This window comes from Cryptotermes secundus, unplaced genomic scaffold, assembly GCF_002891405.2.
Source record: "Cryptotermes secundus unplaced genomic scaffold, Csec_1.0 scaffold475, whole genome shotgun sequence".
NCBI lineage: Eukaryota > Metazoa > Arthropoda > Insecta > Blattodea > Kalotermitidae > Cryptotermes > Cryptotermes secundus.
In genome coordinates, this window is record NW_019737987.1 from 79,695 (window position 1) to 91,738 (window position 12,044).

At 39.2% G+C, this 12,044-nt stretch overlaps 1 protein-coding gene across 4 annotated transcripts in view; it reads right to left on the reverse strand.

The window, feature by feature from the left end:
- The window catches only part of LOC111870619 (zinc finger protein 665-like), a 34,758-nt gene continuing 22,714 nt past the window's right edge, over positions 1–12,044 (reverse strand). For all 4 annotated transcript variants that reach the window (XM_033753930.1, XM_033753931.1, XM_033753929.1 and 1 more), the window contains 2 exons: positions 8,609–8,752; positions 1–1,199 (listed from right to left, as the gene is read on the reverse strand). In XM_033753930.1, coding sequence (XP_033609821.1) covers positions 351–1,199; positions 8,609–8,752 — 993 coding nt within the window. In that variant the 3' untranslated portion in view covers positions 1–350. The remainder of the gene's footprint in view (positions 1,200–8,608; positions 8,753–12,044) is intronic.

Here is a 12,044-nt window from a genome sequence, read left to right on the forward strand (position 1 = left end):
GACTCGAACCCAGGACTTTCTGGCTTGTAGCATAGTGCCTTAAGTAACTATGCTACCACATGTCCCAACAGCTATTCCATGGTATGTAAAACTAAATATTTATTTTAACTTATGCTTATGAAAAACTTAACTACATTATTACTGAAGTCACTTTCTTTACAAATGTAAATATATTCACATAAAGTAATGTATAACCAAGTGCAACACTGAGAATCATTCTGATTCAGAAGAATGGTAAATTTTATGAAAATATAAATGATAGTAAGTGTATAAACACTATACCTAACAGAACAGAGGCCACTTTCTTACAACTAAATGAACAGCATCACACAGCAGTATGTCCAATATGCTTAAAGATGTTCTCCAGTATGTATACGTTGATGTTGCTTGAGAGTATCGTGTCGAGGAAAAGTCTGTTTACATACATCGCATGAGTATGGTCGTTCTCCAGTATGCACACGTAGATGTTGTTTCAGGTGACTACGATGTGCAAAGACATTTCTACATATATCACATGAGTAAGGACGTTCACCAGTATGCACACGTTGATGTTGCTTCAGATTACCTTGTGCAGTAAATGTTTTCTTACATATGTTGCATGAGTATGGGCGTTCTCCAGTATGCACAAGCTGGTGTTTTTTTAAGTGACCACGTTGACCAAAAGATCTCTTACATGTATCGCACGAGTACGGTCGCTGTCCAGAATGCACGCGCTGATGTTGCATGAGATTATAGTGCACACTAAAGGCTTTTGTACATATATCACATAAGTAAGGGCGTTCTCCACTATGCACACGAAGGTGTTGCTTGAGATTACCATGAACATTAAAAGATTTGTTACATATATTACAAGAAAATGGGCGCTGTCCTGTATGAACATATAAATGACGTTTAAGACCACTATGCTGAGTGAAGGCTTTCTTGCAAATATCACACGAGTATGGGCGCTCTCCAGTATGCACCCGGTGATGTTGCTTGAGATTGCCACGGTCAGTAAAAACTTTCTTACAAATATCACAAGAGTGTATACGTTTGTGAGAATTTAAAGATTCCAGTTCAGTAAATGAATTTTTTTTAATTCCAGAATCCTGATCATGGCCTTCATACTCCTTTAGGTCAGTGTAACCGTCACATGGTTCACTATTGAGGGCAGGCCGCACTCCAACATTACTTTCCAAAACTTCACTAGCCTTCAATGCCTGAAAAAGGAGAAGGTCTTAATCAGCAATTCAGTATGTTATGCAGAGCTATTTCAACAAAAATCACATGAACAGAGCTATTTCAACAAAAATCACATGAAATTAAGTGTAACAAGTATGAAAAGTAACATGAATTCTGAATGATCCTTGCTCTTCCAAATATCTCTGATGAACACATTAACATTATTATGTTCAATTTTCAACTCAGATCTTACATACCTACCTTTCAATAACCTAAAGATCTTAAGTAAAATAACAGAAACGGCTGTGGCCAAATTTTAGTCACCTGCCTGCAGGAACTGTGGAAATCAATATAAATCTGTCATATGGCTGGCTACTGCCTAAGCCAAGTTGATTTTATCCTGGCACCTTCCTAATATGATACACAAGTGGTAACTAAATAAGCAAGGCGTTCATTCATTTCAAATCCTTACTTGCTTTATGATACAAGGTGAAATTATGATGCTTATCTAGAGAGACAATGTGCATTGTTGGGGACATTACAGTGAACCCCTACTGCTACCAGCATCATATCATGAGTTTATAGACACTGTTCTACTGAGGCTGCTTGAAGCTATGAGACAGAAGTTGTGGTTTCAGCATGACAGAGATTCAGTGCACTAAGGGACAGATGTCTGCATGGCCTTGTCAATGACTGCCTCTAACTCTGATGGATTTTTTCCTGTGGGGACATGATCACAGGACTTTCAAAGGCATCAAGCAGCTCACATAACATTCATTGCCAATATGTTAAGAAGGCATGTTCAAGAGACTACCATATGGTGCACTGTATTACTTGCCTTGGGGTGGACAGCTGCTGCTTCAAACACATGTTGCAATTACGCGGCAGCCATGGTTTGATCATCTGATAACTTACAATATTTCATGGTGACATGTATCTTGAAAACTACACGAGGCAGGATATATGATCTACAACAGGCATGTCAAACTCAACTTGTACAGAGGGCCACCTCAGCCCTATAAATAATAGTCCAGGGCCGCACTTCAAAATAGAAATATACATTAGATTTTGATACAAGGAAATTTAATTCTATTTATTATTTAGGAACAATTTCAATATAATTACCTAAAGTCACATATCTTTTTTTTTTTCTGGCGCTACAGCCCCAATTTGCGCCTAGGCCTACCTCAATGAAACTCTCCGTTTCACTTCGGTTCACTAGATCTTAAACATTCGGTAGGACTCCTTGGGCGAGTGATCAGCTCGTTGCAAGGCCTCTACCTGTAGACAAACACAGAAAAACGCACACAAACATCCATTCCCTGAGTGGGATTCGAACCCATGATCCTGGCTTCCGGGCGAGCAAAGACAGTGCATGACTTAGACCACTCGGCTACTGTCACCAGCAAAATAACATATCTTACAGTTTTAAAAAGCAAGAGAATGCCATTTTTGACAAGTATCAAACAGCTTTTCAATATGTAAAAAGAGAGATTACACATGAAATTATGTTAGANAGAAATAGCAAAACATTGAATTAATAACATCAAAATTACATCTGTCGAACTTCATGAACTGTTGTTAACTTGGAAGACAAAAAACCAACAACTATATTGTTTCACTATAAAATTGACTACTTTCTTTACAAATTGCGACACACGATTCATTTTTATGATTTTTGAGCACAGAACTTCTTGGTGAATGATGCAGTGAATATGGTGAAACTTACAACTAGGACAGACATCTTTCTGCTTGACCATTAACTTAGCATCAAATCTGTTCTGTTTCCCCGTCATAGAAGGAGCCCCATCAGTTGCTACACACACAAGTTTCTATGACGGAAGATTGTACTTTTCTAAGAGCCCATATACTTCGTTAAAGATATCCTCACCAGTTGTGTTTTTAAGAGAAATTATGTCTAGTAACTCCTCACTTATAATTAAGTCGGTATCACATACCCGGATAAACACAGCTAATTGTACCACACCACTAACATCTGCACTTTCATCGACTGCAATAGAAAATGCCGTGAAACTTTTGCCAACAGCTGTTCACTTAAATTAGTCACAATATCAACTCTTTTGGCAACAGTGTTTCGTGACAAGGAAATGTTTTTGAAAATTTGAACCTTATCGGGACATACAACTTCTGCGGTTTTTACAAGACACTCTTTTACAAATTCACTTTCGCTAAAACATTTAGAATTCTTTGCTATAAGTTCTGCAATTACATAGCTTGCTTTAACAACGGCTTCATTGTCTCATTTCACGTTTGTAAACAAAGACTGTTGCTTGCCGAGTGCAGCCTTAAAATCCTGTAATTTATCTTCCCTTGACTTTTCTTCTTAATGGTCATATTTTTCACGATGGGTTTTGTAATGCCATCTTACATCGTACTCTTTTGGAACACTTATATTTTGCCCACAAATCAAACATGTAATTTTACCTTCTATTTCATAACAGAAATAAGCAATTTCCCATTTTCTTGAAAAACACGGCACTCACTTTCAATAGTTCTTTTTTTGCTAGTTGAATTTTTTGAAAGCGATATTGCCCTTTAAAAGTTACTGTACATATACAAGAAAACTCATAGTTGATAATTTAATGTTTAATTATAACCTTTATACATTCATCACAATGTAACATCAGCACCTGTCGCTGCGTGAAAATGAACTGAATGACAATGTACAAGAGACTATCAGACTAGTAGGAAGGTGTATCTTGTCTCAATGGTCATAAAAGTGAAAGTTTGCTAGCAGCCCATTAGACAATGGCTGGGGGTTGTAAGCTAGTTTTGAAGGCAGAAATCCCTTGCACTTGTCTGTCATTTGCCACCCTCTTTGCAGTCTTACTACGCCTCCAAAAGGGATTCTTGGAAATACTTGGGGTGGTGAGGCTGTGAGGAGTTTAGTGCATTACCCTTCTGAAATACAATAGTTTGTCCTTCATGAACTTTACAAACCGTTAGTTGGACAAACCATTCTGCAATTCTCAGAATCACTTTTCCTGCAGCCTGCTAATTTATGTCTGCGTGAGACTTCTTGTCTTCTGGTCTGTTGGAAAATTGTCTTTACAAAAAATATTTCTACTAAAATTGTAATATTGATTTTAATATCAATTAGCTCTAAAAGTTGAGGGGCCGCACTTTGTGGCTATGGGGGCCACATGCAGCCCGCAGGCCACATGTTTGACCCGGCTGATCTACAATATATTTTACTTGTTTTTTATAAGGAAATTGCTCTATAGAAAGCATGTGTACCAATTTCGTTTTACCTTGTATACTGAAAGATTAGTGTAGTGCTCTCGATATGTATCCAGGAGGTGCTCACTTCATTTCTTAGCTGGGACACCAGCTATCTTGACTTGAGTTTATTATGGGTTTCTTGAATTGCTCCCAGCAAATACCGGGATAGTAACCCAATTAGGTTACAGTGATTTCCTTTCAAATTCTGTTCAATTCATCATTCATCTACCATACTACCAACAGCTACTACATAGCTACACGGGCGCGCGTGCACACACACACACACACACACACACTTTGCGGATCGTGCATGCATTAACGTTTTTCGCTTTTAAACGTGGAGGACCGGTCGCGTATTAATATGTTTTTAGAACACGGTAAGTTGCAACACACTATACATCACTTTGGCTAACATGGCATGAAACCGCCTGCAGATGCATGATAAGACTCTGGAATGTTTAGTTAGCAGTCAGTAACTTGACCTCGCTGTTTACGTAACCAACTGTAAAGGAAAATGCTTTGCCTTCTTCAAGCTGTGTGTATCAGCCAGTAGCTAGTGGGGAGAGCGGATCAAAGACAAACTCTCCTCCGATGACCTAGCTGACCTGCCTTGTGAGACGCATAGTAATGGATTGTCACTCAGACAGCGACAGTGACGGGGCGACAACAAAGAATTGTGGCCATAGACAGTAAAAGTGACAGTAGCTCCGACGATAATGCGGGTAATAACATTGCGCGTAGTAATATTGCGGGGACAGCAAAAAATTAAAAAAAATCTAAACCCTGGTTCAAAATTGAAATACTAAGCATTTCTGATGAATGTGGCAAAGGCCTGGGCTACAGTCCAGATGGTGGCGTCAGAACCAGGGTCACATAAAGACTTAGTACAACCGGGCCCTTCAACTCCCACCCCATGAAGGCCTCATGTGGACCCCCCAGGGTGACTCTCGGGGGATATGCCAAAAAATACCCAGGGTGATTTAAATATTTAAATCGCCAGTCTGCGAAGTGTTAAACATGCAGTATTTATGCAGCTCATTGCAGCATTCACAGGGCGACTCACACAAACTCAAAGAAACTGCACACTGTGATGGTCCCTCCAATCACCAATTATTTTGATATTAAAATTTATACAATGATATAAATGGTAACTTCATGAGACCAAAGATGATTTCTAGTGGACAGAGTCATTGGCTATTTGTCATGAATATGTACACAGTACAGAGCAATGATTAAGTTATTTTTATAATGCTTAGTATCATAATAATGGGCCATGAGGTAGCATAGTTGGTTGAGGCACTATGCTACAAGCCAGAAGGTTGTGGGTTCAAGTCCCGATGAGGTCATTGGATTTTTTCAATTGACCTAATCCTTCCAGCTGCACTATGGCCCTGAGGTCAACTCAGCCTCTAACAGAAATGAGTACCAGGAATTAATTAAATAAATTTCTTGGGGAGTAAAGCGCGGCCGGCACGTAAGGCTGACAACCTTACTGCCATCTTTGAACCAGTTGTCTAGATAATGTTGGACCCTCAACATCTCACAACTCTATGGGCCTTCACGGCCTGTTACAGGGACAGCTTTACTTTTTTTCTCTTTATTATCATAATAATTACATTATAATATAGGTGTACACATTTTAAAATTTTATGTTGTATGGTGCATCAACTGGGCAGTAAAATTCAATATCCTTTTAATACAGATAACGATTCATATATCTGTAAACATGTAATAAAAAGAAAAATTTAATTTCATCTTAAGTGCTCCTACATTGCAATTCAGACAAATAATGACACTAGCTGAAGAGTATTTCTTAAGAATCCAAAATACAAACATCCATAAAAAGTAGAGTCTTTAATATTTAGCTGAAGCTCCTTGTGTAAGTGATAGGAGGGTTTAACCCTTGAATGTCCAGTGGTTACTCTATGTGCCACCTGCTTTAACACATGAAAACCCTGTATGCTGCCCACAAGGTGTATCTGTCTGTTCTATACGGTTCTCATAACAAACAGTAACTGCTTTCCCTAAACAGTGTTAACCGCCTGGTCTTTGTACCAGAGACACAATGTGTTTCCTGTGACGTTTGAACTGAATGTTTAAATAAAACTGTGAAAAAATTCAGTTTGAACTGTGCCACATTTTCAGATGTTTAAAAAATGTGGCACAGTTCAGATATTTGGGAACGATGATAACAAATCAAAACCTGATTCAGGTGGAAATTAAGAGGAGATTGAACTCAGGTAATGCTTGCTACCATTCAACCCAGAACCTTTTGTCTTCTCATCTGTTGTCCAAAAAACATAAAAATTAGAATATACAAAACTTTAATTTTGCCTGTGGTTCTGTTTGGGTGTGAAACTTGGTCTCTGACTTTAAGGGAATAATATTTGCACTGAAGAGAGATGAAGTGACAGGAAGTTGGAGAAAACTGCATAATGAGGAGCTTCATAACTTGTAGTCTTCTCCAAGTATAATTAAAATGATCAAGTCAAAGAGGATGAGGTGGGAAGGGTATGTAGCATGAATGGGGGAGAATAGGAATGCATAGAGGATATTGGTGGGAAAGCCAGATGGAAAGAGGCCAATGGGAAGACCAAGGCATAGGTGGGTGGGCAATATTAAATTGGATCTTAGAGAGATAGGATGGAATGGTATGGATTGGACTGATGTGGCTCAGGACAGGGACCAGTGAAGTGCTCTTGTGAACACTGTAACGAACCTTTGGGTTCCATAAAATGCTGGGAAGCTGCATAATTGGCAGCTTCTCAAGAAGGGCTCAGCTCCATGAGTGAGTGAGTGAGTGAGGGTTAATGCAGATATAAACAACAAAAAATGCTTAACACTTTGTGGACCGGCATTTTTATACCTACTACCCTAACTTGTGCACTGTTCACTTTTAAAAATTAATATAAAATCTAATTAAATTTATGAACTAAAATTTTTGGAGAACACTTGCCAATGCTCCTAGAAGTGCTTGAGAGTGTAATATTTCTGGAAATATTCCATTTGTGAAGTGGCATTACACACTTGCAAATGTAGACAGTCATAGTCTTTTTTTGTGAACTGAGCAAACACGGCATTGCCTAGAAGGATGCTTCCCCTTGGAATGTTCACTCTTCACAATTTTCACGAGGGTATGTTTCCACATATCACCCAAGAGTTGCCCAGGGGTGTCCACATGTGGCCTGCGTGGGGTGGGAGTAGATGGGCCCAGTCACACTAAGACTGTGTCTGCCGCCGGTTCTGCCGCCACCGTGTGGTCTGTAGCCCAGGCTTTTGCCACATTCAGCAGAAATACCTTGTATTTCAATTTTGAATGAGGGTTTTGAAAACCATAAATGAATTGAAAATGGCACAATTTATAATAGAGAATAATAGGCCAAGTACTGATCGGCTCTATCAACTCCCTTCATGAACATATTATACTCGGAAATACAAACAGGCTTCTTTACCTGTCCATGTCGCCTCTGAACATCAACCATGCTCAAATTGTGAATTGTGGAAATCATATTCACAACATGAGTATCCCTCCAGGGCTGAAGTAGAATATCCCCCTTCCTCCTGAATGTGGTTTCACCACGTTTCAGGAATTTACATTCCTCTTTCAGATCTGGAGGAAGGCCTCTGTTCACCCTAATTGTTCCACAAAAACATAATTTTTTCGAAAGTAGGTGTTCTGCTGTTGCCACACTGTTATAATAACTGTCTTGATATACATGGTAATTTTGATCAAGATAGGGTTCCAAAACGGAAAGAATAGTTTCTTGTAATTTATTTCCTTCACCAGAATAAAATTATAAATTATAAAGCCTGAAGTGCTTTCAGTAACTACACGAACAAGCAGGCCACACTTTGTAAGTTTCCCAGGATTATATGTTTGCATATTGCACTACTCACTGACAGCTTGCTACGTACAGCTTGAAGAAATAAAGGAATTTATTTTCCTTTGCAGGGGCATACAGTTGCAGTGAGGTCCCATAACTGATTAGTCAGCAAACTTCCAGAGGCTTATCATGCAGCTGCAGGCAGCTACATGCAAGCTGGGTGGCGTCAGAGAGATGTATAGTGTGTTGCAATTTATCCTGTTCTAAAAACGTATTAATACATGACCGGTCTGCCACATTTAAAAGCAAAAAACGTATTAATGCATGCGCGGTCCGCAAAGTGTTAATATAAGTACAGAAATAAACCTATCATCACTTACCACATGTTCAGCCTTCTTAACTGGTAATGTTGCCACAGAATCATTATCCTCTTTTATACTAACTACTTCTTGGTCACTGTCAGATGATGTAGGACATGTCTCACTGTTATCATTAGGTTCAGGTTTAATGAAGTCCACGACAAACTGCAAAATTAAAATAACTCACTTATTACAAAAGTGATGTTCAATGTAACTGCTATAAAACGTGGCCAAACTTCATTCTATGCCTGCTAAAGGAGAGTACTTGAGTACCTTTTATCTCAGTGAAATGTTTTTAATTCAAAGATACAGCCAATGTACACAGTGTGTCCAGGATCTGTTAGGACACTGTTCATTAAAAATACAAGACATGAATTATTTTCAAAATTTCACTCTTTTTATTCAAAATAGTCTCCTTCTGAATCAATACATAGCTGGAATTGATTGAAAAGTCTTCAAAAACAGTCACTGTACTCTTTTTGTGGAATCGCATTTAAAACTGCGGTACATTCCCTTTGGATATCCTGGGTGGTGTTGTGGGTTCGTTACTAATGTTCACCACATGCTATATGCCTATGTTCACTGTTTGTTCCGCTGCGAGTATGCCGACAAATTTCACTCCTCCGTAGGGGGCGGAGTCTTATGGCCGTCCAGCTGGCCCGTGTGGACGGTAATGTAGCGCTGCCTCAGCCGGTCATTCAAGTGGTGAAAGCTGCATTCGCTGGAGACTTGCTGTTGCTGCTTCGGTTGCCTGGTCGCTGGAGGCTTGTGGCAACTATGTCAGTTGCCCGGTCGCAGTAAGGAGTTGATGCCTCTGACTGCGTTGCTGTTTCGAGATGAACTGATTGCACCGTTGGCTCACGGTCTTAAATACTGCTGGCCGGGAGGTGGAGCTAAAGTAACAGTTGTCACAGCGCGTATCCATTGAGCCGTGCATGGAAAGGCGGGGCCACGGTGAAGTTCATAAATATATGTAGCTGGTATATAAGTTGTAGTAGTTGGAGTGTGTATAAATGCTGTGTCTCTTTGGTCACAACTGCCTGTTTGGCACTTTCTAAAATGGGTGACGGTTGTTTGCCAGACGCTGTGGGAATGCTCCCAGTGTCATGTCGGTCTCCTTTCATCACCAACTTAACTTTTGGGAACAACCATAAATCTGCTGGAGCCAAAATCTGGCGAATGTGGAGAATGATCAAGGACGGTTATCCCTTTTCTGACCAAAAACATCACGCATGATCTTCGATTTGTGGGGTGAGGCATTGTCGTGGAGGAGCAACCACGAACCTTGCTCTCGATATTCAGGTCGAATTCGAAGAATTCTCACCCACAAACGATTGAGGACTCCGAGATAATAGTCAGAATTCACTGTCTGACCTGGTAGAAATTCCTTGTGAATGATTCCTTTGGAATCAAAGAAAACGGTTAGCAGTGTCTTTACTTGACTCTTTTGCGTGCGCACTTTCTTTGGTTTCGGCTTCTTTGGGCTCAACCACGCTGCACTCTGCCGCTTTGTGAGAGGCTCATGTTGAACACACCATGTCTTGTCACCAGTAACAATCGATTTTGTAAATTTTGTATCACTTTGGGCCGACCGTAACGTCATTGCAGTGTTCCACTTTGGCATGTTCTTCACCGCCAGACAGCGCGTGCAGTACAACACGTGCATAGACCTTCCGTTTGCCCAAATCCTTGGTCAAAATTTGATGCACAGTACTTTTTGTTATTCCCAAAAGCTCCTCAATGAGTCTTGCAGAAATACGTCTGTCTGATGCAAGGATTTTGGTCACTTTTCTCACATTTTCTTCAGTGCAACTTGTTTTCGGCTTTGTTGCACGTGGAGCGTCTTCAATGTCCTCCCTGCCGTCACGAAATACAGCATACCATGGAAAAATGTTCGAGTGACTCAAACAATCACTACCGTACACACTTTTCATCATTTCATACGCTTCTCTGGCTGTTTTGCCTAACTTCAAACAAAATTTGATGTTGGCTCTCTGTTCAACCACCATTTTCCAACAAGCATCAGAACAGTATTGTTACATTCAAGGTCAGAACACATGATGCAGCGATGCTTGTGCTTTCAAATTATAGACAGCCACCGCTGAAACTTCAAGAATCTAAACACCACAACTTGCCAACAGATGGCATTGCAGGGCAAAATTTAAAAAAATGAGTCCTAACAGATCCTGGACACACTGTGTACGTTGATGATGAAAGGCTATGAGTGAGAACACTTATGTTTAAGTGCATACCACCTAAATATGGCTCAGAAACAGGGTGCTAAGAATAAAACCACTTACCTGTGTTGATGGTACAGTAAGATTTATAACATTCTAGCAGTTTCATATTTTGCATGAGAGATAATACAAAATATGCAAACAATGGGGAAAATACTGATCTCTACTCCCTTGCAAGACCCACAGAATGACTACTGCATGCACATTATGTACTAAGCTTAGAGAGAAAGTAACCATAATATCAAAAACTTAACACCTCAAGTGGCAAAAAAAAAAAAGACATTCCCTCTAGTAAAAGCGTTCAGCCAGTTTGTTATAAAATTGTGTACACTAAGATCTAAATTTTATATACACATACAGTGTTCCACAACATAGTCCCCATGCACACTAAAACAAAATTTTCGAAAAACCCAAGTTTTATGAAACAAATCACATTTACTTATTTATTTTTTTTATCATCATTCATCAATCCATTCAGATACATAACCACTGGATATAGAAACTGTCACTAGATTACACTGATATATTACATATGATTGTCTTAACATAAAATAAATAATAATTAAAATGCAAATAAGAAATTAAATAATGCAAAATAAAATACAAATTTATTATTCAAATCAAGATACTCTGCAACAGAATAAAAAGAGTTCTGTGTAAGACACTTTCTCAATTTATGTTTAAGTTTAATAATGTCATGTGGATACATTCACCACAAACATGTGGCTGCCGCATAAATTATTCACAATGCTATATTACTACAATGCCAGATATGAAAATAATTATTTAGTGAACTGCTTGAAACTGCCTAATTCAAAGGCACTTTCACGCTGACTGCATGCAGTGACAGATACATGCATCAAGACAGCCAACATCTTGGTCCAGACTGAAATGAATATTCACAAATAACATCTGAGACTTGAGACCTCAGCCACTTACCAGGCCTTCAACTGAGGCATTAAAGTATGGGAAAATTATGAAATTCTTGTCTCAACCACATTCAGAGATGAAGCCAACATACTCCTAACATGCAGTTTACAACAAACTCAGTTATCATTCATTATTTTGATACGTGATATCTTAACTCTTTGACTGGCGCGAAGGGTATTTAAATCCCACCCCTGTCCTGGCAGGCCCTTTAAACCTTATGTCGCTAAAATGCATGTAGTTACTTTTTCCTAAATAACTTCAACAAAAATTGGTTTTTAAAAACGAAATTA